General features: G+C 47.7%; 9 protein-coding genes across 9 annotated transcripts; 3 read left to right on the top strand and 6 right to left on the bottom strand.

Moving 5' to 3' along the window:
• Nucleotides 1–447: 447 nt before the first annotated feature.
• FSUBG_6268 (uncharacterized protein) lies at nucleotides 448–3,337 on the bottom strand (the record flags this gene model as incomplete). Its single annotated transcript, XM_036684448.1, has 4 exons — nucleotides 448–2,250; nucleotides 2,306–2,753; nucleotides 2,804–2,938; nucleotides 3,000–3,337. The coding sequence occupies 4 exons, from the start codon at nucleotides 3,335–3,337 to the stop codon at nucleotides 448–450; spliced, it is 2,724 nt and encodes a 907-aa protein (XP_036538236.1).
• Nucleotides 3,338–3,893: 556 nt separating this feature from the next.
• FSUBG_6267 (cardiolipin synthase) lies at nucleotides 3,894–4,267 on the bottom strand (the record flags this gene model as incomplete). The annotated part of the gene is made up of 2 exons (XM_036684447.1): nucleotides 3,894–4,045; nucleotides 4,099–4,267. 2 exons carry the CDS (start codon nucleotides 4,265–4,267, stop codon nucleotides 3,894–3,896), a joined length of 321 nt encoding a protein of 106 aa, XP_036538235.1.
• A 286-nt stretch (nucleotides 4,268–4,553) lies between these two features.
• FSUBG_6266 (sugar transporter) lies at nucleotides 4,554–6,152 on the bottom strand (the record flags this gene model as incomplete). Its single annotated transcript, XM_036684446.1, has 3 exons — nucleotides 4,554–4,875; nucleotides 4,922–5,993; nucleotides 6,047–6,152. 3 exons carry the CDS (start codon nucleotides 6,150–6,152, stop codon nucleotides 4,554–4,556), a joined length of 1,500 nt encoding a protein of 499 aa, XP_036538234.1.
• A 750-nt stretch (nucleotides 6,153–6,902) lies between these two features.
• FSUBG_6265 (beta-glucosidase) lies at nucleotides 6,903–13,301 on the top strand (the record flags this gene model as incomplete). Its single annotated transcript, XM_036684445.1, has 9 exons — nucleotides 6,903–8,849; nucleotides 8,896–9,409; nucleotides 10,052–10,172; nucleotides 10,351–11,100; nucleotides 11,172–11,850; nucleotides 11,901–12,072; nucleotides 12,566–12,608; nucleotides 12,682–13,095; nucleotides 13,268–13,301. 9 exons carry the CDS (start codon nucleotides 6,903–6,905, stop codon nucleotides 13,299–13,301), a joined length of 4,674 nt encoding a protein of 1,557 aa, XP_036538233.1.
• Nucleotides 13,302–13,475: 174 nt separating this feature from the next.
• FSUBG_6264 (immunoglobulin variable region used by the itc63b heavy chain) lies at nucleotides 13,476–15,278 on the bottom strand (the record flags this gene model as incomplete). The annotated part of the gene is made up of 1 exon (XM_036684444.1): nucleotides 13,476–15,278. The coding sequence occupies one exon, from the start codon at nucleotides 15,276–15,278 to the stop codon at nucleotides 13,476–13,478; it is 1,803 nt and encodes a 600-aa protein (XP_036538232.1).
• A 345-nt stretch (nucleotides 15,279–15,623) lies between these two features.
• Nucleotides 15,624–19,340, top strand: FSUBG_6263 (ankyrin repeat-containing protein; the record flags this gene model as incomplete). The annotated part of the gene is made up of 6 exons (XM_036684443.1): nucleotides 15,624–16,321; nucleotides 16,471–16,616; nucleotides 17,073–17,654; nucleotides 17,717–18,868; nucleotides 18,919–19,048; nucleotides 19,115–19,340. The coding sequence occupies 6 exons, from the start codon at nucleotides 15,624–15,626 to the stop codon at nucleotides 19,338–19,340; spliced, it is 2,934 nt and encodes a 977-aa protein (XP_036538231.1).
• A 615-nt stretch (nucleotides 19,341–19,955) lies between these two features.
• FSUBG_6262 (uncharacterized protein) lies at nucleotides 19,956–20,180 on the bottom strand (the record flags this gene model as incomplete). Its single annotated transcript, XM_036684442.1, has 1 exon — nucleotides 19,956–20,180. One exon carries the CDS (start codon nucleotides 20,178–20,180, stop codon nucleotides 19,956–19,958), a length of 225 nt encoding a protein of 74 aa, XP_036538230.1.
• A 734-nt stretch (nucleotides 20,181–20,914) lies between these two features.
• Nucleotides 20,915–21,379, top strand: FSUBG_6261 (uncharacterized protein; the record flags this gene model as incomplete). Its single annotated transcript, XM_036684441.1, has 3 exons — nucleotides 20,915–21,131; nucleotides 21,181–21,325; nucleotides 21,373–21,379. 3 exons carry the CDS (start codon nucleotides 20,915–20,917, stop codon nucleotides 21,377–21,379), a joined length of 369 nt encoding a protein of 122 aa, XP_036538229.1.
• A 388-nt stretch (nucleotides 21,380–21,767) lies between these two features.
• On the bottom strand, nucleotides 21,768–22,520 carry FSUBG_6260 (adenosine deaminase family; the record flags this gene model as incomplete). The annotated part of the gene is made up of 1 exon (XM_036684440.1): nucleotides 21,768–22,520. The coding sequence occupies one exon, from the start codon at nucleotides 22,518–22,520 to the stop codon at nucleotides 21,768–21,770; it is 753 nt and encodes a 250-aa protein (XP_036538228.1).
• Nucleotides 22,521–22,563: the final 43 nt, after the last annotated feature.

Raw genomic sequence — 22,563 nt, 5'->3', positions numbered from 1 at the left:
ATTAAATTTAGAAAAAATTACTTTATTTAATAAACCTAATTTTATCTTATAAATCCTACCCTATGTCTTACTATTTAGTAATTATAACTTTTTATCCTCTTAATACTTTTTTTTTATCCTATTAATTACTATAGTATATTTTACTACCTATAGTAAATTTATTAGCTATTTTATTTAAGCCTTAATAATTAGTAAGGGAAAGCTATAAAGGGAAAGTTAAATAGGCTAATAGTATTAAATAAAAAAGTATATTAAAGAATTAGTTATATTTAAAACTAAGTTTTTAGTTAAATAAAGCTTTATTAAGCTATAAAGGTTTTAAATATAAAGCCTCTACCTAGTATATTAATTTAAATTATACTTAGTAATCTTGTTAAGAGAAATAGCCTAATAAATCGGGACCTAAGGTATTGATATATTGATATTAAGAAGTCTCTGCGTCTCTTCTTATTGTTGACGAACCCGCCTCTCTGCATGTGCCGAACTCTCAGATTCATTAAGAATTAATTCCAAGTCCATCATACCCCGTTTCCTTTTCGGCGCCTGTGTGCTGGTTGTGGAAGAGATATCTCTTGTGAGCATCGAGTCTGATACATGGCTTGGTCCTGTGACCGTACTACCAGGGGAAAAGGCCGCAATGTGGCAATCCTTCTCGTCGATCTCCAACCCAGGTAGTTTCCACTCGTAGTGCTCCAAATGGTCGCTAAACTTTTCAACTTCGAGAATAATATTGCTCACTGAGTTCTGGCAAACCTGCCGTTCAAAAGGCCTGTTACGCGTAAAATCAAAAGGCTTCAGTTGCTGCTCAACTGCCCAACCTGTCGTGATCCGATGCCATTTAAAGATGGACTGCGAGGTTTTTTGACGCTTTAAAGCTCCAATAAATAAGTCAAGCTTTTCTTTGAGCAGGCTTGTATTGTCTGATGTTGTTATGGCACCGTTCCAAGCGGTAAATAACCGATGACGCGAGACCTGGCCACGACCCTGTATGGCAGTGTCATAATTTTGACTTAGTGCTGGCACCTCGATATGTTTCTTCGGGGGACCTGAGATTTGGTTTTTGGGTATACCATTTGTCGCGAAGGATTCATTCAGGACAAAGATACAGACCTTAGTCCTATAATATGTCACGGTCGGAATCTCCCTGACAAATACCAGTTGCTTGTCAGATACTCCCCACGTATTGGTCGCCCGAACGGTGTTCCATGGCCACCTTGTCTCCAAAGGGTCTGCTCGCTCTCTTAAATCATATGCCGTTGCCACCCTATCTATGGACGATGATGTTCGGAGGAAAGGCATCTTCAGTTCATTCCTCCCAATCGTGTACATAGAGTGAATACGAGTAATGAATAGCCGTGCTGTAGGCCACATGTATGACCGGAGCACAATTTGTGCCTGTGTATCGTCGTCTGGATCTGCTTCTGTCAAAGCTTTCCAAACAATACCGTACTCAGCTCCTGATGTTGTGTCAGTACGGAGGCAAAAGTTGAATAGACATGCGCCCAGGTTATCTTCAGCAGACATTTTGAGAAGATCACTAAACGCATCAATCCTTTCGACAAGACGAGCTTTCTCAAGCTCGTGTATATGTCCCAGTGCTTCAGTTGCGGACCGAACTGAATCTGAGATAAGTCTCTGCGAGACTGCAAGGTAACTCAACTCCCTGAATGGATTCCAGTCCGAGTTCAGATAGAACACTGTTGTGACAACAACATAGAAAGTCTCTTCCGGTTGCACAATATCTGACAAATCCCGATCGGTATCGGTCCACAAGAGCTCTAAGTCATTTAGAAGACGGCCTGTCATACGGCAAGCCCCCTTGAGATTCGCAATCAGGTCAGATATTAGATTGCCAGTGGCGTAGTTAGTCAGTTCTGTGCGGAGAAACTCCTCGACATTATTGTGGGTGATTACCAAGCCCCGACATTTAGAGCGGACAAATCTAGGATCTCGAAAAACACCAGCCTCCGTGTCGAACTCGTGAAGAGGATCTCTCAGGACCTGGCTCACTGCATCACGGTTGGTATCAAAGAGACTGTTGAGCCATGTACCCATGTCGCCTGAAAGAGACGCGACATCCTCATCCCGGGCAAGACTTGACGAATCACATTGAGCTAACTTTCGAAGGCCCCGGGCTATACCTTCGCGATATAGATCTCGTGCCCAATCGGCGATGTAATCTATGATAAGAAGAAGTCGCAAAGCATCGTCGAGTGAGTCAATACAACCGTGCCAAAGTCGAACCACGTGCTGGAAAATATGTTAGCCTTTGAGACATCAAATCTCCATAGCTACTTCTACTCACATAAGAGATATCGTCACCCTGTACCTGCGTATAGGCTGCGGATACCCTCCACTGCTCACCCATGTAAGAGAGTGACCAGACAAGAGGACCGGCGTCCCAATCTTGGTCCTCTTCAGCAACGGCTGCCAATCCTTGCTGTATAGACAGAAGCTCTCGGATAACAAAACTTGTTTGAATCTGGATATCGCTGAAGTTGTAGCTCGCCTTTTCAGATTTCGCCTCAATCACGAGAAAAGGAAAAATGATAGGTTCCCCATCGGGCTTGAAAGGGGTGATCCTGATACCCGGAACTAAGCCTAACAATCGACAAAATCGTTCAGTGGCTTTTAGCCCATAGATCCTGTCTGGGCGCTCTTCACGCTTTGGTAACTCGGCTAGTAGCTCTGGAGGATATATGATTGCTTGGTCGGCTTTGTCGTCGAAGAGAGGACTGGTGCCTTGCTCAAATCTAGCACTGGTTAGTCAGTGTCTCGAATGTTACGGACAAATGAGGCTCACACATCCCGTACGGTATCATTTGAACTGCACATGCAGGGCTGGCGTCTCCTCTGTCGGGCCCTCAGCGAGTTGTAGTCGTCATCAGCCTTGTCACTGGTTGAGGTGGCTTCTTGCTCAGACCGCCAAAGGCGACCCCTACAACGTTTACTGATCAAGATTAGATTTCATGCCCTTCTAAAACGTGTCATTATCCTACCAAGCAATTTCCGTGTCGAACCGGGCCATAATTCTGGTTTCGATCGTCAAGCGCCAGCTGATCTCATTCTTCCTGGCCTTTATGCATTGCTTGACTCTTTGACTGATTGATTCAGCACGCACTTTCGCCTGGATTCTCCACGGAGCCTGCGAAGAATCGGCGGAAATGCTAGCATGATAGCCTTGGTATTCCGTTTTCCCGAGTTGCCGAACATCGCGAAATACTTGATTGCATGACGTCGGCCACTGGGGATCGGTGATTGCGTCAATTGGCCCATCATCAATAATATTGTACTTTGTCATCAGCTGTCGCTGAATCTCTCGTTGATTGGGTTGCATGGTGAATCGAGAAGCACCTTAGATAGTAAAATGAAATTGCAATTGTTTGTATGTAATTGTCATTTGACGTTTGTGCGGATTCTGGTGTAGCTAAGTACATGGTGTTGGGCCTGGATTAATGGCCGGCTGAGATGCTCCGCCATGTTGGTGTTTCACTTGTCGCGCGCGTAGACGTGCATATGCAGTTGGTTGTGCAAGTAAATGGAATAAACCGGGATGATTCCTCAGTCAAGGCGGAAAATGCCTTTTATTTTTCTGTCGAACAGGGAATGTAGAGAGGCACAAACTCAATTAAGTTGACATTGGCCGGACAGAAGGACACAGCCATGGTCGCGGCCATATATAATTGTCACAGTCGCAAGGCGTACTCAGGACTCCCAAAGAAACGTTTCGTCAATTCATTTGCCATTAAAACAAATCGCTATCTGATGTATTTGTCACTCGTTTCCACTTCCGTATTGCCGTTGCCCCGTACGTCATTCCTCAGCCCCATTTGTTCATTTGTCGTGTTGTTGTTGTGTGTCGCGTGACTGTAGTCAATTGACGCGCGATGCATTTAGGGAACGGGGGTGTAGTCAGAGTTGCGCATGTGAGACTTGCGGTTGGAGAAGAGGTAATAGACGATCATTCCGACGATGGGGAAAAGGAAGACAACAAGACACCAGAGGATCTTGTGAGAGACGGGACGGTTCGACTGAAGGACCTCGACTGAACCTTCGTTAGCACCATTAACAATATCAGGGAGATATGGGGATACGTACTCCAGACAAGGATATCAAGGACCAAGACGATGAAACCGATAATTCCACCACCAGTTCCATAGTGCCAGGGCTCAGCGCCAGTGACGGTGACCTCGTCAGCGATGGGAGCAGCAAAGGCAAGCGTAGCAAGCCAGAGCTGAAGGAAGGCGAAGACAGCGTTGTTGAGCATTTTGACAGTCACTTTTGCAGTATTATTTGGTGATGTGATTGAGAGAAAGTGTTGACACAGAAGAAGAGGGGAAAGGAAGAGGAGAGAAGCCTTTTTGAGAGGAATCAAGCTTACGACGAGACCGGGCACATGATACATTCACACTGACGTCAGTGATAGCAAGCGGCAGCCTAAAACGTCAGATTCTTTCTCGACCAATCAATCGTCGATCATATCATTAGATCGACGATCGTCAATGCTTGTTTTGATTACTAACAGTCCTTATCTTATCTCAACATTCCAGTCATTATTCCTTCTCCTCAACATCGCTCTTTTCCAAGGCAACGGCCTGAGACGACACTGCATCATCCCCATCAAAGATAACCGCCATTTGCTCCAACGTGTGTCCTCGTGTCTCAGGATAAGTAAAGTAGACGACGAAGATGAAGATGAACAGAATCACGGCGAATACAATGTAGTACCTCCACTGAATCGCGTCGAGAGCAATGGCGTTGACGAAGCTGTTGAAGAAGATTGACGCGACGGTTGTGCACCACGCCACCGTGAGACCGCGAGACCGGAGAGAAAATTGCCAAATCTCGCAAGGATATGCGACAAGGAAGGGTGTTCTAAATATGTTAGCTGTGACAATGTCGAGACATGAGTGAAACTTACAGTCCAACGTCATATCCTGCAAAGAAGATGAAGAGGAATGGCACAACCGCCAGTCCAACCGACGAAGCACCTGACTTGGCAAAAGATGCGCTAAGAGCAGTGACGACAACGAATGACAAGAACATGACGGTCGCTGAAGTCAAGAAAAGGAATCGTCTGCCCAGTCGATCAACACTGACTGCTGCGGCAGTAGCCCAAAGAAGATTCCAGACGTTGAGACATGCCGAGATGAGAGTCTGCTCAGTTGTAGTCTTGAGACCCACCGAGGTCAAGACAAGAGGCAGATAGTAAGAAACAACTCCATTGCCTGCCCACTGCGCAACAAACCCAAGCGTGACCGAGATGAACAATCGATGTCGGTTGCCCTTGGTCTTGAACATATCGAGATAAGACGCACCATTCGCTGCATCCTTCTCAGCCGTGATAGCAGCCTCAATCTCCATCATCTGCGTGCTCACAATCGGATCATCCCTGTTCCCGCCAGCATGATACCTCGCAATGACATCCGTTGCCTCTTCCAATCTTCCAACACTGACATACCATCGCGGACTCTCCGGCGCCATCAGAAAACCCGGCAGAGCACAGAGCGGTAGGAAGATCTGTAGCAGGACAGGAATGCGCCAGGACCAGTCATTAGGAATAACACGACACGCAAACGTAACCCATCCACAGATCGTGCCGCCAACATACCACCCACACATAAACAGCGCACTCGCAATAGCTCTATGCGAAGGATACGCGATCTCATTGATAAGCACAGGCGCAGAGTTTCCCAAGAAGCCAGCAGCGAAACCGATGAAGAGTCTAGCGTACGTAAAGGCCTTTTCGTTGGGCGCACCAGCTTGCATGCCCACGCCGATTATAAGGAAGAAGTAGCCTGCGTAGAGACCGGGCTTGCGGCCATAGCGGTTGGAGCACCATGCTGCGAGGGGTGTGCTGAGGCCGTTGCCGAGCCAGTAGATTGCTGTCATCCAGCCGAGATATGCGCCGGTTGGGTGGTGCATGAATTTGTTCCAGGTGTTGAGCGCGAGGATGGAGCCCATGAGTCCGCCGTCGTAGCCGTTTGCTGAGGCTGTGAAGAAGTTGGTTAGTGGGATACCCGAGGTGATCGGTGTGAGGACTTACAGAAGAGTACGAGGGATAGGATGATGGAGTTGAGCTTGATCAAGTGGCTTGTCTTGTACCATGGTTGGTGGGATGGCCCATGGCCAACTTCAGCGACGGCGCCCATATTTGCTGGAGACCACTCTAAGTAACTTGAAGAAAAATCGAGAATATAATAGAGGTTCAGCTCCAAGATATATAAGCGATGGCTTGATGTTGAAAGCCTGTGTCGATCATTGACTTTATGCTGGGGATGTATGCAAGTCTATATAGTCCTCCCATACACGTTATTGACGAACGAAAAAATCCACCAAAATACTCCACGCCATTAAAGTATCACATGGCACACTAGTCTCTGTCAAAACCCCAGAGTAAATTCTGCCCATGGGGAATCAGACGTTTTCGCGTCTCCCCATACCGCTAGAAAATTACGAGGGCGATGTCGCATTGCGGAGATTTGCCAGTGGGGGCTTTCCGTAACGAGGCGGAGAATTGAGATTTTGGTGTGAGCTTAGCTTGGTGGTTGGCGTGTGTATTTCTCCGCCCCTTGTGAAGAACACGGCAGATGATTTCGGAGAGCTTGATTCGGCGCATCATGCAAGCAATTGCTCCGTGTTGGAATTATTTGGACGATCAACGTGCCATGATCATCAGCGCAGACAAATTATGGACTACGACTCTGGCGGAGAATTAGGTCCCATGATGGAGCACAAAGATGAGAATGCTGGACTGTGATCATGCTCATGGACTATATAGCTCAGTCTCATTTTTGGTTAGTCAATCGCATTTCCATGGAAGCTGGAGTCCCTTTGCTTGCCAATCATCAATCACATCATCACTTTTCAAGACACGAGCAATTGAGATGAGGTATCCCAGAATGGATATCGAGGCCCTCATACAGCAATTGACCCTCGAAGAAAAGGTCCAGCTCACTGCTGGAGTCGGATGGTGGCACACAGCATCAATTGAACGCCTCTCAATCCCCCCAATCCGCCTCTCAGACGGCCCCAACGGCGTGCGAGGAACTCACTTCTTCGACAGCACCCCATCATCATGTCTTCCCTGCGGTACCGCCCTCGGCGCAACATGGAACACTGATCTCATCCACCGGCTTGGACAGTTACTCTCTGACGAAGCCCACGCCAAAGGTGCTCATGTTCTTCTTGGGCCTACGGTCAATATTCAGAGGGGACCATTAGGCGGAAGAGGTTTTGAGTCGTTTTCCGAAGATCCTGTTCTTTCGGGGATCTTAGCGGGGCATTATGTACGTGGTGTGCAGAAGAATGGCGTTTCTGCTACTATGAAGCATTTTGCTTGTAATGATATGGAGAGTGCGAGGATGGCTGTTGACGTGCAGGTTACGGAGCGCGCGTTGAGAGAGGTGTATCTTCTTCCGTTTATGATTGCGGTTGAGATGGTGAGTCCGAGGGTGTTCATGACGGCTTATAACAAGGTCAACGGAACCCACGCGCCAGACAATCATCATTTGTTGCAGGATATTCTTCGCGATGAGTGGAAGTGGGATGGATTAGTTGTGAGCGACTGGTTCGGTACCTACAGTACGACGGAGGCCATCAATGCAGGGCAAGATCTCGAAATGCCAGGTCCGACAAGATGGCGTGGTGAGACATTAGTTCACGCTGTTACCTCAAACAAGGTTAAGCGATCGACGTTGGATGAGCGTGTGAGGAATGTCTTGAAGTTGGTCAAGCATTCTATCGAAAACACGAGCATACCTCCCAATGCGCCGGAGACTCAGCTTCAAAGTCAGAAAAATACCAGCCTATTGCGCGAAGCCGCTGCTGAGTCAGTTGTACTTCTCAAGAATGACAAGGGAGTTTTACCTCTGGACCCTGCGAAGAAAGTTGCAGTCATTGGCCCTAATGCCGACATCAGTACTTATTGCGGTGGTGGAAGTGCGAGCCTTCGAGCGTACCATACTGTCTCCCCACTGGAAGGCATCAAGGGCATTGCGAAGGATGTTTCTTTCACCAAGGGTCTCTATGGTCATAGATCGCTGCCTCAAATAGGCAAGTTGTTGAAGACAGTTGACGATCAGCGCCAAGGATTCACATTGCGCATCTACAACGACCCGCCTCCATCATCAGGGCCGGATACACGCAAGGTACTCGAGACGAGGATTCTTGACGACTCGAATATCTGGTTTGTGGACTACGAGCATCCAGCGCTTGAGCAGATCTGGTACGCTGAGATGGAGGGGATCTTGACTCCAGAAAAGACAGGAGAATGGGACTTTGGTCTCTGCGTTCATGGTACCGGCGAACTCTTCATTGATGGCGAGTTGGTAGTCTCTAATGTCACCGATCAAAAGCCAGGCAGTTCATTCCTGGGCTGTGGTACCGTCGAAAAGACAGGAAGTAAACTTCTTAACGGTGGTAAGAGCTACAACGTCGTCGTGCGCTGGGGCTGCGATAAAACCTCTGATCTCAAGGTCTCTGGCGTCGTTGACTTTGGCCAAGGCGGTATGCGCCTTGGTGGGTGTCCCAAACTTGAGCCGCGACAGGCACTCCAAGACGCTGTGGAGTTGGCCAAAAGCGTTGATCAAGTCGTTCTTTGCGTTGGGACGAGTGGAGAATGGGAGAGTGAAGGTCAAGATCGCGGAAACATGTCGCTTCCTCCTGGCAGCGACGATCTGATCTCCGCAGTTCTACAAGCGAATCCCAACACGGTGGTGTTGATACAAAGTGGCACGCCTGTTTCGATGCCGTGGGTCGATCAGGCTAGTACCATTGCGCAAGCGTGGTTCGGTGGTAATGAGGCTGGTAATGGTATTGCCGATGTGCTCTTCGGTGCCGTTAACCCTGTGAGTCGACCCAGTCACGTCGTATTGTTTTCGCTAATAGTTCCAGTCTGGCAAACTGCCAATTACGATGCCCCGACGCGTGTCAGATAACCCCAGTGCCTTGAACTTCCGGTCAGAAGGAGGACGCGTCCTGTACAACGAAGACGTGCATGTCGGCTATCGCTGGTACGACACGCTTGACATTGAACCCTTGTTCCCATTCGGGCACGGGTTGTCGTATACTACCTTTGAGCTGTCTGACTTGCATGTTGAAGAGCACGTAGTCTCTGACAGCAAGAAATTGACAGTGAGTCTGAGCGTGTCAAACACTGGCTCGCGAAGGGGCGCTGCGGTTGTACAAGTCTACGTCAAGCCACCCCATCCAACACCTTTTACTGCTTCTGCTCTTGACACGATCACAAGATCTAGCAAAGAGCTTAAGGGCTTTGCCAAGATACATCTTGAAGTTGGAGAAAAAGGCGTTGCAGAGATTGAGGTAGATGTGCTGCGTGCGACGAGTTATTGGAGTGAGAGGGAGGATTATTGGTGTAGTGACGTCGGAGAGTACACGTTACTAGTGGGTACGAGTAGTAGATGTGAGTTTCTGCAGAAGACGTTCACGGTCCAGCACGCGACAACGTGGCGGGGACTACGGCGATGACGAGAGTCAACTACCCTACACTAGTAAGAAATACCATTTTAATTCTTCAATTTGTCAAGTGATTGTTATCAATGTGAAGAATAATAACCTAGACATCTAACCTCAATTGAAGCTTTCCTATTGTGAGCTCATATTTAGATATATATATTGATTCAGAGGTATAGTGCACGGTGGATGCCAAAGGCCCATTCATGTAGTTTGGACTCAAAAGACGCTTGATATCATTCCAAAGTCAATGATGGCTTCAAAGCATACAACCAAGATTGGGGCGGAGTATTGCAACAAGCCTAACTCTAATGGCTTCCTAAAAGTTTCAACTCATACAAGACGAATTTTCGCGTCGATTAATCCCATCCAAAGACATCGTCCTTTTTGCCGAACCCTCGGAAGTTTCTCCACCGATTTAGGCGTAGAATTGCGGCTCCGACCAAAACGAACTAACGAAAAAGTCCAAGCGGCACATGATGACCATTCCAGCGGGTCATGTTTTAACTCCGTATGTATTTCTCCGCCTCGTCAACCCCAGAGTCTGACCCGACTGCTCGGTTACCTACCATGGCAGACCCCAGCACATCTTTGCTATCGACCGACAACGAAGCAGATGAGTCTATCACAGCTCGCGGAGAAAAGACAAGACAGTTGAGCACAAGGGCATGTGATGCGTGTCGTGCTCGGCGGAGGAAGTGCGTGTTTCCGAGGGATGGTACAGGAACAGCGTCGCATTGCGTCGGATGCTCGAGGCTGCATATCCAGTGTAGCTTTGACATACCAACAAGGCCTAGAGGTCCAAAGAGAAGAAGGTAGTCTGAGCCAAACCTTGGGATTGTCGCGTCGCTTGAAAGCCTGGCTAACTGCTATCAGGACGACTCAAACGCCTGCGGTCATTTCTCCAGAACTACACGTCGAGAGCCCAATCCACTACGAGGAAGAAGAAACAGTACATACAGAAGTCCCTACGCCTCTCGCGGATTCTCATCTGACTCTGGCATTTGAATCATCGCCCAATGCACCATCCCTAAGCCGTCCACCCATTCATAGTCATGTCGCGCACTTCGAACCGTCTCAAAATGTCGAGTTATTCGAGCATCAGTTCCAAACCGATGAGATCTGTCCTCGGACTTTGTTCATGACCATCATGAATGACTACATTGACCATATATACCCACTCGTTCCCGTTGTTCACCTTCCCACGTTCCGCGCCGACTTGGCGACGAATAAGGATGTTACGGACCTCGATACTCTACTGCTGCTCGTATCAATAGCTTCGTTGACTGTGGGCTTGCTGCCATCAAAGTTTGATAGTTATCATGCCCTGGCAGCTCGATTTGGTACTCGCACGGCCATGATTAGTCACTGCTCTCAGATGTGCATCCGTCTTCGGCCCGCAGATTACTGGGATCATATCAGCCATCGGAAGTGGGCTACGGCGTATAGCCTCTCGATCGGAGCCTTTCAAGTTGGGCAGATCAACCAAAGTCGTATGTTTGAAGCAGAGTCAATGCAGCTCGCGCGACTATTGGGTATGCATATTGTGTCGGAGTACGAGGGCTTGAATCCCATTGAGACTCAACTGCGAAAGAAGTCATTCTGGCTACAGCTCTATACTTTCGCGTAAGTCAATTGCTTCCAAGCGGTCTTCTCGAGTAACAAGATGTCAGGCATTCCAAGATCCAACCGGGTAGATGCAATTACTTGACATATCTAGACAACTACACCATTCGCGATGTCAATTTTGCTGCATTGGAGCCTCTCAACATCGTCGACGAGAACATAACAGAGACAGGAATCGTCGGCCAGCTTCCTTCAACACCATCCGTGGGGCTACCAAACAACACTGACTCAGCAGACGATGCGCCATTTCACTCCACTACCGTCTTCATCATGGCATCTCGCGCATTTCTCTTGGGTATGCGAGAGTCCATGGTCAATGACGGCTGCAACTGCGGGTTTGGCAGATCACCAGAGGAGCGTCTGTCAAAGTTGAGAGACCTTCTTGATCAATTACGTTATATACTTGATGGCTTGCCAACGCACATGCGCCAATGGGGCCCGGGTGATAACTACCAGCCATTTGGCGGTGGCGAGGGCCGTCAAGGTGCTTTTGCTGACGCAAACATCGAGCATTTGCAGAATGAAAGTACTAGAGCCAATCTACACGTCAGTCATTTATGGCTTCAGAACTTTCTTCTTGATAAAATGGTTGTTGCTTTGCAAGAGATGAAGGACCGAGAGGGAGACGACTCATACGTCACAACGCAGCTAAAGCAAAATTGGAGGGACCGTGAAGACGTAGCCCGCCAATTACTTCACATTCTCCACAGCATTCCTCATGCGTACTTAGAGCCCAATGGATTATATCTCGTAAGTCTCGTCTCACTTTCTTCTCGCAGAATCCTAAGAGTGTGTGCTAGATCTACAAAGTGCGCAGCATTGCTAGTTCTTTACTGAATTGCCCATTTGAGATGGATAGGCAGCTCTCTCGCCGGGTATCGGAGTACATCCAGGAGTTTACAAAAGTGCTGTCATACCTCGATCGGAGCGAGATTGTGAACACTGACGGCTTGAGGAGTTGGATAGACGAGGGTCAGCATATGAATCATGACACCTAGGATATGACAGCCTTGTTCGGGTATGTCGTGAAACGAGGTCTCGCAATTTGGTACAGAGGTTACACAATGCCTGGAGGCTTCTGTTGCAACCGTTGTTTTTGCGTAATAATAGGCATGCCGATTCGGGAAGTTGTCATTTTAACTTTAATCAAAGCGTCACGATTTCTGCCACCTCAAGACTGGATAAACCCCCCTAACCCCTCAGCAGCTCAAAGTAGGCGCGTTAGGCTTTCTTCGCCTTTCTAGGTATCGTCAGTCGCACATATGGCGATCGCCCGAAGCTCCGCTGCGAGCATAATACTACACCAAGGCGACGTCTAAATTCTCCGGAGCGACACATGCATTTCATAAGTGTACAGTAGATGTGTTAGGTAGCTGGTATACTGCCTGAGCTGATTCGATAAGAGTGTTGTTTTGAGCTGATAGACCCCACCACTGATACTCACTTCACACGCCTCACACGTAAGTTTATGGCTTTGAGGCTGAAGCCTCTTCTAAACCCCCAACCTTGTCAGTACAGTCAGACAAAACGAACCCCGCTGATACAGCTATATATACCTTCGAATCTACTGTCATGGTCTAGGATGGATACCCTTGCATTTTACACCTCCTCAGCTCTTCAGTTCGAACAAAGCTACCCAATCAAGCCTGCCAGAATGAAACCCTTAAATCTCCTCATGGCCGTCATCGGTCTATCCATCAACCCCGTCTCATCCATATGCTTCATGTCCGGCATCAAATTTGAGGACCGCCACCTTGCACGGCAGCACGTCGCCGAAGTTTGTGACAAAGATTTGGGAGATTTCTATGCTCCTCTCCAAGTCAAAAAGAAGTGCATTCAGCTCTCTCCCTCGCAGAAGGTTGAGTTCTCAGTTGAGAGCAAGGACTATTTTGGAAGACTTCAACTTATACATCACTGGTGTACTGGGCCTCTTGACCGGATAATCGAACAGTGTTCTCGAGGTGGGGACTCAGATACTGGCGTCTGGATTTTCAGGTGAGTCCTATCTAGAGCTGGTTTGAGACTTGGCTGATAGGTGGGTAGGGTCGACCCAAATGACGGCAAATGCTGAGATCGGCCAAGATCAGTGCCTTTATTTTGGTTGTGAAGATGGCCTTTGGAACTCAGTGCGCCGTCACATGCTTGACTTGGATTATGTCCTGTTTAGGTTGTCAGATATCCCCGAGGTCTCCGAAGTCTAGGTGTTTAATCAGCTGGCTTTATCCCTGCCCACCTCATAAACACGCTCACTTTAGCATTAATGCAGATAAATGACTTTTTGAGTCTCTTTTCGCAGACGAATTATCGCCTGGTCTAAATGTCTTGTGAAGCTGATGCCAGCATCCATCATGCATGCTCCTATTGTACGTCGGATCCTACAAAGAGTTGCAACGAGCGGTCATAACACCAGAGATCCAACCGCCAACCGTAACACCCAAGTCACAACCCATTGCGGAGCCACCGTCAGAGTCACCATCGTCCAGCCATTCATGCTTATATATCGTTCGTTCGCTGATTGGAAAGCCATCCATCTCTCGCATCCAAGTAAATATATTTCGCGTCACCTGTTCTGAAATATCCCTGTCTGGGTCTAGCCCTCTATAGTCTACTAGACTAGCCGCTACAGATTGACTTGACTTCAATAAAGGACGAGTGACTTTGGTCATGGCGGCTGCTTCGTGGACTTCCTTCTTTCCTCCTGCACAGGTCCATATGATCTTGGAGAACTGGAGTGTGTGTCCACCTTGGCATGCTATATGAAGACGAACATCGAGGTCTAGATCTTCAACAGCTGTTGAGCCAAGAGGCGCATGTGGGAACATGGGTGGGAACCTGTATCTTGCTGTCCCCTGGGTAAGAAAAGCTAACGTGCCCTCATGCCTGCGTGAGATGGAAGTGGTATTGTCTGGCTGTTGAGGGACGTGATCCTGAATGAAGGATATTAGGGTTCGGGTCCAAGCCGCTTCGTGGATATCGATCCTGTTGAGTCCCAGGAGTCCTCCAGGGCCTTTCAAGAAACCCCTGTGCAAGCCCGCAATGATGGCACCAAGCCACAGAAAGCTCAGATGAGGGCTTCGAAGGGAAAACATCCGAGCTAGAATATCTAGGTCTTGTATCAACCCTGGCTGGAAGACAGTGGCAGTGCCTTGCAACCATGGACCACATGTATTGCAAAGTATGCTAGGTTCGTAGAAGATGCTGCCAAGAATGCACTTCACTCCGTGAGGATTGCATGACAAGGTAAGGAGCCTATCGAACTGTCGGATATCTTGGCCATAGATTGGTTCGTTCATCGATTCTGAGGTTGGCCTGACTTTTGAAGGCGCAGTGCACATTCGTGGCACCGGAAGTAGGACACTCACTCTGTCGTAGTTGGCCAACGGGAGCATGAGCGCTGCCGCAAAAGCAGCACGGTTTTGACCGTGAATGGAATGGAGAGTACAATATTCAGAAATATGCTGAACTGCCGACTCAAAGCTCGAGCAACATTGGTGGCCTGGCGTTCTACTCCTCGAGGCGCTGAACAGTCGTATAGTGGGAAGTGAGTCCAGTGTCGACGACCAAGGAGACATGAATTTGTAGCGTCCACACACCATAGAAGCCTTCCAACCTTGGCCAGGCGAAAGCACAGCTGCCCACCACCGTGCAGCGTCGTCGCTGACGTTTCCAATATCTACCACTGCTTCTGTGTTGTCGCAAGGACGCGTAGCTAACCACTCAGCCTGACTGTCAGTGTACTCCAGTGGCAACGCTTGAGAGAATATATCGGCCCATCGTGCTGACAAAGCGTACGCCCATGCGAGAACGAGGACTGTGAGATGATTGTCATCTGCCTTGAACCAGACAGATGGTGGCAGAGGCAATTTGGCCGAAATAAGCAATCTGGTAGGCATAGCAACACGCGGCAAAATTCGAAAAGGCTGCTCGAAGGGCGGTAAGTCGCAGGATCCTTTCCCAGGAACCCACGTTGACGTGGCTGCCAGGAGTCCAGTGCTATCTAGCTCAATCCCAACCGGGAAGTAAGGGTGATGCGGGAAGAGATGCTCGACCTGTAGGTTGTCTAAAGGAATGTTGGGATCTTCAGTGGCCTGCTGTCGTAAGGATGACCAGATTCTGTACCCTTTCTCATAGAAAACACGAAAAAGAAAGTGATCGAGTCGCAGAGGATCATTCGCCATGATTCAAGGGAGGTAAAAGATTATATCCTGTTTAGATTATCAGATATCCCTGAGGTCTCTAAAGTCTAGATATTATTTTATAAAGACAAAACCCATTCCAGAACCAACCTCTCCTTTAGCACGATTTCTATCGTCAGGCAGAGCCACCATGTTTCATCTTCAGCCCATCAGCTTAATCGCACTTAGCGCTATTAATCACATTACAGGGGTCTTAAACCTTGTTGGTCTCCACCTGGCTTGTGATGTGACACCTAACTTAGCATAAAGCCAGCTTACCCCCCATTTATATCCTTAGACAACTACAAAATTCATCTTGTTCAAGTTCAATTCCTCGAGGGAAAAAGTATGACTGAAGCACAAAAGCCTTTTCGCGTTGAAAGCGCCTCCGAGCGGGCTAAAAAAATGGGGATCACGACATGGACCAAGTTCCATTATGCTTCTCAACCGGAGCAGTCAATCTTCACACCACTTGACGCATGGGGCCATTCTATCCGCCAACCTTACTACGGCCCTATCATCGAGTCCCATCAACAGTATTTTCTTGCCGTTGGTTGGGAGACGGAGGAGCAATGGGACAAATTCAAATCGTCCCCCGAGCATCAGCAGCTAATGGCCAATCTGACAACCAACAACGTGCAGCCGGAGACCGAGATTATTATATTTACCTCTAACATGTTCGCTATTGGATACACATCTAACGTCGAGTTGTTCATTGTATACTGGCCGGCGTCTATTACTCAAGAGGTTCAAACAGCCATCTGGAAAACCAAGCAACTTGTTCATACTGCAGCAAGCGGAATGCCCAACCCACTCTGTTACCGCAAGAAACCGATGTTTGGATGGATAGATGGCCAAAAAGACTGGAATGGGGAAAGCGCTGTTGCAAGTGTTTGGGCCCACAAGTGGCAGAACCAGGAACTGGAGCAAAAGTACAAAACCAATGAGAAGAGGCTTGTTTGGGGCGACGATGGGAGGAGATCTTACCCGCTAGCCGTAGAAGCATTTCAGCATGACTTGAAGTCTCTCGGTGCTATTGGATGGGAGTCAGTCCATGTGGCTTTCGAGCGTGTTCGAGTTGTGAAGGAGGATGCTCTAGCGCGTAATTCAAGGCTTAGACTACAAGCCGCGCTTGGGCAGAGCGCCACTTAGCGTGCATCTGGAGTATTTCAACATCTAATACTCTTCTACTCAGTACGTTTCCAAACATTGCCGTGAACAGATTCCCAACAGATGGCTCGCACGGCATATTCATCTCGGCCGGCTGGGCTACTCCTCCCCTCTGGAACTCCATGGATGAAAGGTGCAAGCCCAAGAGTGACTTTTTACTGGCGGATAGCTGTAAGGCTTCCCTGGGGAAGTTTGAATGCCGCGGTGCAAAGACAGAAGACAGATGACCTTTGGGGAGGGACTTACTGCGAGGCGCTTGATGAGGGTGGTTGTATGAAATGGACGCCCACGCCTGCCCACTTGGCTGATGGCCCATGGGGGATCCACTGAGCGGAGGATGAGCGTGGAAATGCAAGGCAATGCCCGGGGTATGAATCGCCTGCCTAACTGTGCGTTTTGGCAAGGATTAGTCAGTCCACTTACCTTTTGCCAGGTGTTGGTTGTCTTTTGTAGCAAATTTAGTCACGTGTATTGAGGTAATTCTAGGCTAAAATCAGCATGTGTCTCCTCCTCCTCCTGTACAATCCTTCAACAAGATGGCGAATTTAGACTGCGTGCCACTAGGTCAGACGGCGGTGATCATTGCCGCAAAAAGTCATCATCGAAGCACTGTGAAAGTTCTTTTAGACCACAATCGTGCGACCGTCAGTGGTGCTTTATTTCAGCTGGCCGTACACCATGCGTGGATGAACATCGTAAAGCTTGCGATATCAGCGGACAAAAGCTTTCTCAACTGGGTTGACCCGATTTCTGGCAGCACTGCGTTGCACATTTCGGTCGAAAGCGCTCACGTGGATGTGATAAAGACTCTTCTTGATGCTGAAGCGGATCCGAATTTGAAGGATGGAGCTAGCTTACTTCCTTTTGCGAAAGCAATGAGATCAAACAACCTAGACATTGCGAGAATGCTGCTAGACTCTAGTAAAGATATCATGATTGATGAGCCAGACAAAGCAGGTGTCACTCCTTTCTTGCGAGCATGCCTAGATGGCGAAAAGGCAGTTCCTGTCATACGCGAATTACTCGAGAAGGCCAAGGATAAGGTGAATCTGAATGTCAGATTGCCTAGGGATGTCAAAGTCAACGAATGTGGGAGAACCGCTCTCATCATGGCGCCGTTTCTTGACCCAGAGCAAGAGGGCAGTGACAGCCTCTTTAACCTACTACTCGAACATGGAGCCGACCCCAACGTACCATGCACTAAACACGGTAATACAACTCTGTCGAAAGCTGCTGGGAGGGGACATGTTCAGGCGATAGGAAGCTCCTAGAATTTAACGCCGGCCCGAACCTAGCGTCTAAACGCGGCTTTACACCTCTTTCTAGAGCCGCCTGGAATGGCCATGCTTTGGCAGTAAGAAAACTTCTGGATTCCAATGGCGACCCAAACCAGCAGAACTACGAAGGAGAAACTGCGCTACATAGCTGTTCAGCAGGAGGCCATGTGAGTTGCATTGAGGAGTTGGTAACATATGGGACTTCTCTCAGTTCCTTGATGTATCCTGACTTAGGGGAGCCCTACGTTATTGGTTTCACCCCCTTGGTCCTTGCAATTGCCTGTTATCGGCAATCTTCGGTCGAAAAGCTATTGACTTTCGATCCGGGCCCTGGACAAGCGTTGCATATGGCTCTGGCGTCTGAGGAACTTCGGATTGCCAAGGCAGTCTTTGAGCGATATCCCCAGCCGAATTTATATGACGAAGACCTCGGGACTCCACTACACCTTGTCGTCATGTCCAACAATGAAGAAATATTCGACTTCATTCTTGCCCAAAAGGGAATCGACGTCAATATTCCTGGTCCGTCTGGTCGAACGCCGTTAAGCTATGCAGCGATGAGATACCAAGGGTTCGTTGAAAAGCTGATCCAGGCACACGCTGACCCCAACATCAAAGACCATGAAGGCAAGACAGCATTAGATCACGTAATTGCTGAAAAGGACTGGGAAATGGCACAAATACTCTGTCGCCACACCAGGTTGGATCTCGTCCAAGGCAGCGTTCGCAGACAGAGTGCCTTGTATGGGGCCTGTCAAACTGGTCAGAAGGACGTGTTTAAGGTGATCAATGCTTCATGTCAGAATCTGAACCACTCACAATACATTGAGCTTTGTGAATTAGCTCTACATGCTGCTTTTGCAGCTGGCAACGAAGAGTTCTTCGAACAGCTCATCAACGTGCCTGGTGTTACTGGAAGCGTGGAAGATGAAGATGGCTGGACTCCTTTGAAATACGCCACAGTATACAATCAATCGGAAATAAAGAAGAAGATTCTGAAAAGGTTCCAACAAAACGGCATGGATAGGGTAGACCAAAGAGGTAAAAGGGTCACTAAGATGCCGCAACGATGGCACAAAAACGACCGACATCCGGCCCTTTACGAGAAGGACGATAACGCGGACCCTAGAGAGATTATGATAACGAGTAATTCCAATGCAACCTCGATATTCCATATGCTTATTAGGTCGTATCAGCAACGCTCAACGACGCTTATCCGGATGGTAAAGACAGATATGCAGTGGCCCGGGCAGATCATCCCATTCCAACGGACGAGAACTACTGCTTTGAAATCAGTATAAAAAAAGGCTGCTCTGACGAGCAACAGTGAGTAGTTTTCTTTGCCTTTCGATGTTCTTAGTTACATACAGGGTCTCTAACCTTGTCTTACAGCGACGTGGATATTGGCCTCATTGATGGCACAAAAATGTCCAATGGGCAACGATCCCTCGCGCGTGCATTAACATATTGCTATGAGTCTTTGGGTGGCAGTACGTACGATGACATGGCAAATAGTCTCAAAAGCGATTGCGGACTTAGTCGAGAGTATCGGGAGGGCTATACCGTGGGCTGTGGATTTGATGCAGCCAAGGAGTGCGTTTATTTCACCTGGCAGTGAGAGGGATTAGGTAAAGTTTCTGCTGTTTTTTCTTTCTCTTGCTGTATATGGCTTGAGCTATCTTACCACCGATCACATCATAGTTCTATGACAATGGCGAATGGTAATTACAAGTTGTTTGACTTCCAGAAGCTAACATTCTTATATATAGAGGAAAGACACGATGACTATTCAGGAAAACTATACCCTGCAGTATATCTAAACACAAGGCAGAAGGGTGTTTGCTTAGTGGCTAAATTTCCATAGGACAACAATACGGGCACCAGCAATTGGTTTAACTATAACTAAGTTCTGTCTGCTGATTCAAGCTCTTAGCCACAAGTCTTAGCTGCAAATGTTAAGGAAACACAGCCCAACAACCAACCACCAACATCAGGCCAGGTGTTGATTTTTATACTCTCCCCCACCTCCCTAGCAACGTTACTCTAGCCACACACATAATGCTTGATAACATCATGACTGTTCTGGCATGTAAGTTTCTTGTTATAGTCTTTCGACGAGCATTTCCCGTATAAAGACCCATCAAGTCTGTAGATAGCCAGGTCATCAGTACCACAGTAAGCAAAGTGGTCAACAGGCATAGTTAGTTCACAGTTCCTCAAAAGGTTTGAGGTATTAATTCTCACAGATTGAACCCTGGTTCTGAAGCTGGAAGTTGAAAGAGCATAGACTTTGGTCAACGCTGCCGAGGAAATGACCTCCTCCATCGCAAGGTGTGTCGCCCTCCCACCAAGCGATATGGTAGTTCTGGCCTCCGGATTGCTGTTGTTGGCCGACGCTAATTTTCGCCGCAAAGGCTTGCGAAAAGAGGGTTGAGAGTAGAACGACGTTGGCTCGCATGATGACTAGTTTAAAGAGATTGGTAGAGAGGTAATTGGTGAGTGTTTTCTTGATGCTTTCTCTGTTCTCTTATAACTTCGTCTTCATCGAATAGTTATATATAGATATTTACTTATATGTCTGAAAGTAGTTTTAGTATATGTAACTCAATCTACCAAGGTCGAGGCAAATTACTCAGCCAGCCCGACATGATACTACGACCACCAATTGGTGGCAAAATACACACGGCGTACCAGCTATGAATCGCGCGGGGTGCAAGAAGACTTCTGAAATTGGCCTGAGGTACTAAAAATACTTAGTTAAAGATCTTCTAAATCTTGACTAACTTTACCGAAGAATTTTCATCACTTAAGGGCCAAGCTGGCATCCTCTTTGAATGGACCCTACTAATTTCTCGGTTTCCTCAGTAAGCCGTTCTATCTGCCAATAGACGAGATGCTCGGCATGGATTACTGATGGTGGCTGATATCGTCTATGTCAGCAGTAGAAGACGAATCAAAACTAATTCCAAAGTAATCAGATTATTAACAAAGTTTCCAAGAGCGATCACAGGTGTGCAATGACAAATAAGAGAAAGCTTTTATGTAAGAAATAGCCTGCTTGGTAATGGTGATGTAAAACAAGATAGTGTATAAGTAGGTAGGTAAGAATCATGCCATGAGAGTGAAACCAGACAGATCAAACATAGAGTCAATTAATTCCTGCTTCACTTGGTTCTCCGCCAGTTCTACACAATGCGTTTCGAGCAAGTTTTACTAGTAGCACTATGCTCGCAAGCTCACGCAGCTATCAGCCTTGGCCAACAGGAAAAGCTTTACGATCGCGAGAATCACCACATTGCCTGGTGGGAAGGCCAATCGGCCTGTAGTACGAAAAGCGCAGTCGAGATGGGATATACGACTGTGAGCCTGTGCTCTATGAAGTTCAAACTACCTGGCGATAATACGGAGTGTTAGTTACATATTTGGATGGCTGGGCACAATTGCTGACACGAATCTAGATCACGCTGCATACTGCGGCACGGATGACTTTGCCCTCTATCGAGCGGATGGATCTCTGTACGGAAAGTGTTCGGGTAAAGATTATGGAAAAAAGATTAGTTGTGGAGCTGTGGACCATGATGTTGTTAAGCATTATGTCTGTGGGTAAGACCTATTAGAATACCTTAGTTATTAATAGTACTTTAAGTTAGGGCTTAGGCGCTAAGCCGTATTTATATCAGAGACTGGATGCTTACTGATAAACTCCGGCTTCTCATATTGATATATCAAGCATCTGAACAATAACACTAGTGGAAATTTAATATCTTGAAGCCTCCAAGTCTTTAGATTAGGGAAGAATTCTATTATAGGTAGGCCGTGGGGGTTAGTACTGAGTAGAACCTTCGCAAGAAGTCAATTATTACAGTGCAGAGTGAATAGTTATAGTAAGTATAAAGGACATATTAGTGCTAGCAGGATACAACGAATGGCAATTATTGGGATCCAGAAGAACTCCTCTCTGTGGTTAGGTCATAAAACTGCAGTATATCAACCATCTCTAACCCCTGCGTTGGCCGATCTCTGACCTCTACGTTGGATGCGTTAATTAACCTCTGCCACTCTTGAGGTAGACCCTAAATACAGTTAGCCGGCTTGTTATAGCTGTAGAGAGCACACTTTCATAAAGCACAAGGCCATAACATACAGTAAACTGCCCAGTTAAGTTGTCAAACCCAGCGTGAGTAACATGGACAGGATTTGCCGGTGCGCTCACCGCTGGCGTCTTACGCCTTCTCGCAAAGCGTCCGAGTAGCCGCGAAGGTGCCTGAGACTGGTTCGTTGGTGGAAGGATGTTATCTGGTCTATTTCGTGCCTTTTCTCGCGAGGGGGAAGACTCGGGAGCCTGAGAACTATCAGACTTTACCAGAGCGCCTTCCTCGCCAAATACATAGCAGTCGCTGTTACTCAAATCATTAGAGTAAACTGGCAACGCGTAGAAAGAGATGTTGGACACTTGAGAGAGACTCAAGTTAGAGAATAGAGATAGCGCAGTCGTGTACAAGGCAGTGCTGGTAAGAGACGTCATAGATTGTCTACCTACGGCGCGGTTATACACTCGAGATGCCTGGAGATCCTGGTCGAATGTGAATTTAATGGCGGAAGCCTGTGTATCGATGAACGAAACAGACTTTGAGCCTCGTGTCTGTCGAAGCGTAGAGACGTCATCCTTCCTAGACTCGGCAATAATAGAACCTTCTCGCTCAAGCCCTCTGATACGACTTGCAAGGTCCTGGTTACTTCTCAGCAGTTCCTCAACAAGTGTGCAGAGATGGCGAGTTGAGCTTTGAGCTTCTTTCATGGTTTCACTTCTCCGTTTAGTATAATCAGAAAGGGTCGAGTAG

This window comes from Fusarium subglutinans, assembly GCF_013396075.1.
Source record: "Fusarium subglutinans strain NRRL 66333 chromosome Unknown NRRL66333_c0000064, whole genome shotgun sequence".
NCBI lineage: Eukaryota > Fungi > Ascomycota > Sordariomycetes > Hypocreales > Nectriaceae > Fusarium > Fusarium subglutinans.
This window is presented reverse-complemented; position numbering and strand designations above follow the sequence as displayed.